The sequence below is a fragment of the Zerene cesonia genome, chromosome 7 (genome assembly GCF_012273895.1).
Source record: "Zerene cesonia ecotype Mississippi chromosome 7, Zerene_cesonia_1.1, whole genome shotgun sequence".
Classification (NCBI taxonomy): domain Eukaryota; kingdom Metazoa; phylum Arthropoda; class Insecta; order Lepidoptera; family Pieridae; genus Zerene; species Zerene cesonia.
This window is the reverse complement of record NC_052108.1, coordinates 2,870,795-2,877,783: the sequence shown is the minus strand read 5'-3', so window position 1 is coordinate 2,877,783 and position 6,989 is coordinate 2,870,795. Positions and strand designations below refer to the sequence as shown.

Sequence of the window (6,989 nt, the reverse complement as noted above, 5' to 3'; positions counted from 1 at the left end):
ATAATGTAACCTTGCACTAATTATCCTCTAATATTTGACACCTAACGGAATTTGAGCAAAGATCTGCTCTATCGGAGATCATCCACCAATTTATCTAAACTATGTCTTAATTGGCAGTTGTGTCCAAAACATTTTTAATTAGTTTCCGGTTAAATGTTCCCAGAAATCATAGAACAATACCCTACACCACTTACAGCTGTTTACTTATTACCTACACCTTATTAATTTCAATAATATCAACAGATATGGCGAGACGCACTAGAATACTCCTTTCTGCAGATGACAATATCACAGGGAACACTCGTTATGCTAGGATCCTATAGTTTAAAACAGAAACACAAGCTAGCAAATACGGCGACTCTTGCGTTTGCTGTGTCAAAGAGTTGTTGTACCGGCAGCGCCCTCATACTAGGCGCAGCACATGGCGCATTATATGTGGATTATGATAATAGCACTAATGTATGGAGAGGTAATATTTCAAGATACTTGGAAAAATAAAAAAAAAGCAATGGATTCATTTTACAGTGTATAAAAATTACAAGGCTCTTCGAATCGGAAATACAAGGTCTTTATCTAATTGGTATTTTCAATTGGCATTCTTTGTTTTGGTTTTCCTAAGTAAAACACTTTTTAAATATGCAAGGTAATATCTTGGAAAGTTCTTGATAATTATGTATTTTGTATCTAATTATATATGTTAAACATCTCCAGCATCGTTCTACTGTTAATTAGAAGTTGGTTTGGTGAGCATCGGAAATCATTTATTTTGTTACACTTAAACACAATATTTATGTATTTTAGGTGCATCGTCATCAATGATTATATGGGCGGACTATGTGGCGCGTATACCGGGCAGTCAGTTTTGGTCTGTTATTGTATTCTTCACGATATATGTTCTGTCGCTCTCGACCATGGTAATTGCTTGTTTGTAATGTAATTAAAATTGCAAAACAAATATCACACCATTAAACTTAAAGCAAATTTAATGTTATGAAAAATGATGCCTGTGTTTTTTTTTCATGTTTTCAAGTCAAAGGCAAAAGACCTAAGTCGGTACTAAGTATCCACAGTTATATTACTGTAAGTACAATGAGAGAAGCGTACCTCATTGTACTTACAGTAATATAACTGAATTAAATATTAACGGCTATAGCTAAGTAGGTTCAACATTTATTTGTAAATTTCAGGCTTTACTGGTGCAAACGATAATATCTTCATTTACTGGACGATTGGTTCGGAAAATAACATGGGCGTTTCTTATTTTAATTTGCGTGCTATTTTGTTTCATTGGAATTATCACACTTTGTACACAGGTAGGTATATTGATATTTTTTTGATACAATTTATATAATATGATTTATATAATAATATTTAGGACGTTAAGTAATCTATCAGTAGATACCTATCCAATAAAATTAACATCTTATTCTTCCTATTTCTTATTTCTGTAATTAAAGATTGTATTTGAATAGGTTTGTGTTACAGAAAAAAATAAGTTCTTTTAATTTTTAATCTTTTAGGGCGGTCTATATATTTTGAATTTTCTCATGAGTTGGCCCGTATCGAAACCCCGTGTGCCAATTGCAGCGCTGGTAACATTTATTATCACTTATGTCTATGGCCAAACTACGTTTTGTGAAGATATATATTTTGCGGTTGGGGAATACCCTTGTGTGTTCCTTAGAATTTGCTGGGCGTTATCTCCCTTTATGTTATTGGTAAGTACTAAGCTGGTTTGGTGTTGCCAAATCTGATCTACTTAAAAAAGTTGTAGTAAGTAGTGTTCTCTATGATATTTATTTATTTAATATTATTTTTTATGCGATAATTTAAACAATAGAAATGTTATTAAGGAAGTGTAATTTTTTCTATAAAAAAACATAACATTCTTTCTCAGTAAAGCCATTCCCAAATTCTTGAATGACGACGAGAAATAACATTTCCTGCAGGTTTTAGTAATCGACAAAATTTTTTGTCAGACCACCTTTCTGTCGGGCATGTACCTCGGGCCGGCTGCCGAGGCTGCAGTCGGTTGGACGCTGATTCTTATGACATTGCTGCCTGTTGTGGTGGTCATGCTACTGTATTTGGTTTTCAAATTTAGAGTGAGAGTACGTATTCCATGTGTACTTAAAAAAGAAATCGTTGTAGGTCATTAATTTCTTGGATATTTTGAAATTGCCACATGTGTTATTATACCAAATTTCAATTTCTTGAAAAAATACAATAAATTGTCATGATCGATATTTTTTTTTCCAGAATATGCTGAATGAAAAGTGAGGGTGATTTGAGAAGGCGAAAAAATATAAATAAAATGCATATATTCAGAATGACACCATATTTTATTCACAAATTTTTCATAACACCAATTAGTTACCAAAATAAAGGATTATTTTATAGTTAGTCATACACACATTTAGTTTAACAACATAGGAATGTTGATCGTAATATATAACGCGTAATAGGTGTGAATTTAGATTTATAATTCGGCGTTATCTATTGCAATCAACGGGAGTATTTTTACACAAAACAATAGTTAAAACAAAACGGTTAAGCCGAGTACGTAAATTAAATTAATCTTATACTGGAAATTACTCGTCGTAATTGACAGTAAGTTAATTTTAGTGTGATTGTAAATGTGCCCCCAGCCTTAAACCGAGTTTTGTTTAATTGGGAAAAAACACTCCTTAATACAGCCTTGGATCTTACCATCTAAAACTAAACATAACTTAACGAACCTCTCATATAAAAATAATAAAATAGTTTAAGATAAGTATACTGTGTATATTAAACCTAAGTAGATAGACCGCTGACATATTCATTGTTATATAATTCATTTTTCTATTGCACAATTTGGTCTATAAAATAATTTAATGCGTTGAAATGGTCTTTAGCTCGATTCGTTCGTATCGCCAAGATTTCGTTCCGACTAGACTTGATTATCATGCGGTTATACTATATACATAAATCTATAGACCCAATTCTCTAAAGCACTAACTTAGTTCGTGAACGAAGCACGAATACATTCGTATATAATTATGATTTTTAAAATTAAATGTTATCGTAAATATTCGTAATGCTCTTTAATTGTAAGAAAGAAAAGTGTGTGTAGAAAAGAATCGAATTGGGTCTTATATTTAGGAGAAATCTACATTTAAGTAAATTTAAAAGGTATATGTGATCTCAGTTCTCATATATTAATCTGGTATAAATATATTTTATACATATTACGATGGATATAATTTGTGTATAGGAATACTGTGATACAGTAATATGAAAATGAAATATTTATAAAATAATTCGATCGATTTTTGATCATTTGGTGATTTGACGAAATCATATTGGCACAGAAAGTCAAACGCTGTATGTGTGAATAGAGGATATGTATATGAAAAACTTAATTAAAAGACACTATGCGAACACAATCACATACTTGTATGTAAAATTTCAAAGGGAAACAACAGCACACAATAGTTTGATGTAGTTTTACATTAGATCTTATAACGGTACATAGTTAGTAAATAATAAGGAACAATTGAAAATGAGACTCGCCCATTTACCACCTCTATTCACACATTTTAAAGACGCACGTAATAATATTTTTGATCGGTTTATATTAAAATTATTTTATTCAGGAACGTTACTAATTACAACAAACTAACAAATTATTATATACACCAATTTTGTTATATTTACATTGATCGAATGACGGAATTAATAATAATTTAATGAAGATAAAACCGTGCTTTCAGATATATAAATTATATTGATGAATAAAATTATCAATTTCTATTAAATTGTACAGTTACCTCATTACACCAAGTTTAATAAAATAAAAACAACATGCATAATAATATTGGCCCCCGGGCGTTAAAATAAAGTCGATCTTTCCACGAATTTAGAAGTACGATTTATTTTTTAACAATAATAAAAAAAACCTACAAAATATATATCTAAACGCACTATCCTATTCATATAAAGCATTTAAAATGTAATTTATAACATCAATCCCGTGTAAGATCACAGCCAACTGCGTTAGGATTGCGTGTTACAAATGCTAAAAATAACTTAGTCCACATATCTCTTACATTTATCCGGGTTCTAATAGACTGATCAAGCTTCAGGCGTTTTGGCAAAACATCCTCGCTTCTAATGTGTTTAATTTATGATAAAGAAATAATAATGTGCAAACAGGGTCTAAAATATTCCGGTTTCGTATTTTTTTCCAGTTAGTATAAGATTTAACTCCATTTTAAATGTCTATACGCTACATAACTAATACGGATAGATACTATTGCTCAAATCTATGTCCATATCTAAAAGTTAGTTATAATTGAATGCTCAATGCACTTTTTTGCGAAGACCCGAATCTCCCTATCTAGGGACATAGAGATAAAGCAACAAACTGAATTTTACAGATATGAATTATATAAGTATATATAATATCGTATCGCCTGAAAGCCTGATCAGCTACATCTTAATAGAAAGGAGTTAATGATTGAAGCATTTCCCGCGTAAATAAACTTAACTAAGGCAGCATTGTGGTTACGAACTTATCACTATTATAATAATGTGCTCGTTAAAATATAACAAACATACGGGACCCTACACTCAGTCTTACACACGAGTGAACACACAGTCACAAGCTAGCTTATACGTTAATAATTTTTTATTCGATAGCCGATGGAGTATCGATTTGAACGCGATAAACATTTCGAATAACATAACGATTTTTGTTGAAAAAAAAAAATCGATGGATATTAACTTAAAATGAATGACATCGTAGGTCTCGTGGTAGATTGGGACCTGTTTAAATGTAAGCTTATTTGAAAATAGCCGTGTCTCTTCTTCTATTTCAAACAACTCGAGACAGAAATACATTTATATACTTTACTTTTAGTAAGCTATTCTAGAACAGGCCCTAAGTACTTATCAACGTCTTACAAGTTATCTATAGACAAGTACATATTTTCTCCTAACAACATTAACACCATAGACATAAAATAAACATCAATCCGTGATGTAATAATATTATGTTCGCTATCTATGCGTAAAGCAATGTGTTCACGAGAAATTAAAAAAAAATAATAATAAAAACCGTGCAACGAACGAAGATAAATTAACATTTGTGCATTGTCAGTGTTCACTGCGCTCTTATAAATTCGATATCTACGTTAAACATTACGTAACTGCATCAATGCAAATACCACGAACGTCAGTTATACCTTATAATATTAATTATAAGACGAATATTTAAACACGTGAATACTTTGCGTTGCAACTGAACAAAATCGTGATAACACCATATATATATCCACTAATTAAGCATATGTTGTATATACGACGTACAATTTCAAATTGTCGCGAATTCCTCCTATGCCATTGCATGGCGTCACGATAAAAATAGACATTTGGCTCGATAACAAACATTTTTTGTTAGTATGAAAAGAAAAAAACCACCTAGCAACAGCATCAATTACAGTTATTGCCAATGTATCACTACTTATTATAAGCTACCCACAATCCGTAAACAACCGAGTTATACACAAAGGCTTATCGATAATTGTTAATAGTGTCCCAGTTACAACTAAACCCTATCAATTTTAAACATTTAAATTGACTAAGAAATAAGACTACGCTTTTTTTAGTACACTTGGGTAATAAACCAAATGGTGCATTTTTTGTATGATTTTTTAACACTTAAAAGCTACATTTATCAGCTGATTCGAAACTTATATTAAGGACATTCGCGCGTTCTCGGGCACAAGGAATAATTTACATCCACATTGCGTACAAATCGAAGTAACAACATTAGGTGAGATCAGACAATTTTAGTGTTTAATGCTAACACAATAAAGATCAGCGACTCAAAAGATTCCCATCAAATTATTTGCGTATTATAACGCGTTCTAATTTCAAAGTATATCCACGCTTATTTATTGGACGAGTTAATAGTGGACACGAGAAAAAGCTAATCAAAATCTATTTGTCGCTGATTTTATTTCGTGTATGCAAAAACGGCGATGCTTAGCACGTACCAACACAAATATTCATAGACTTTAAATTTAGCACATCTAACATTAAGAGTAGTAAAACTTTCGCGATGAAAATTTCAATAACAAAACGATAGATTGTGGATTTAGAATAATAATATTAAAAACAGACGTTCACGAGAGACCAACGGCCGGATAACATATATATCAACAATTACAACAATATTATACAATCTGTAGCGTCACACCCTTGTCCATATCACATGTTTAGGCACATTCCATACAACACCGTATTACACCACGTTTTCAAACGCATTCAAATAAATCCGCCACGTTCCTTTTTTAAATACACACAATACGACTTAACGGTGAAAAAAAAAAACTATCGAAGTTCCTTTTTCAAATCACATTTTACATTGTAAAAATAAAAAAGCAGGCTTTTTTTATATTTCATAAAAATTTATAAACTCTTATACGGGACACATAGCCAACCAAAAAAAGTTCAATTACAGCTAACCCTACAGACATTCATTGTAATTATTATAATTACGTGTCACTGGACGCTATGAACTAAAGAGTAGCAGTCATCATTGCTTTGAAAAGCAAAAAAAAAAAGAAAAAAGTCGATTCCATGTATTGAAAACGCGGTGTAATCCCAACAGAGCACCATATCCGTATTCTACTCAACAATCTCAAGTAAATAATTCCATTTCACATTGAAAATGCATCCTGGTATCATCAGGTATGTACATGCGAATTTTTCACAAGCTATGTACAATTTTGATTGAATTTAAACACACTTTCCTGTAATCCCAACTTTGTACTTTCTAATTAAAACCATTTCGACATTCGACCCGAAATTTTTTTATAATTTTTTTTTACACTTTATAGCACAACACTTATGCCGCAACTCCTCCAGTTATAAATATACACAGATGATTTATTTACAAAACGACAGTCAGGACAGCACTCATAAATAACAATAAAAAAAAAAAA

At 31.3% G+C, this 6,989-nt stretch overlaps 1 protein-coding gene across 1 annotated transcript in view; it reads left to right on the top strand.

Moving 5' to 3' along the window:
- LOC119828355 (sodium-dependent proline transporter-like) overlaps positions 1 to 2,330 on the top strand; it is a 5,766-nt gene extending 3,436 nt beyond the window's left edge. The window contains exons 7-12 of the mRNA XM_038350482.1: positions 244 to 469; positions 802 to 914; positions 1,188 to 1,313; positions 1,521 to 1,718; positions 1,980 to 2,111; positions 2,260 to 2,330. Coding sequence (XP_038206410.1) covers positions 244 to 469; positions 802 to 914; positions 1,188 to 1,313; positions 1,521 to 1,718; positions 1,980 to 2,111; positions 2,260 to 2,280 — 816 coding nt within the window. The 3' untranslated portion in view covers positions 2,281 to 2,330. The remainder of the gene's footprint in view (positions 1 to 243; positions 470 to 801; positions 915 to 1,187; positions 1,314 to 1,520; positions 1,719 to 1,979; positions 2,112 to 2,259) is intronic.
- The last annotated feature ends 4,659 nt before the right edge of the window (positions 2,331 to 6,989 follow it).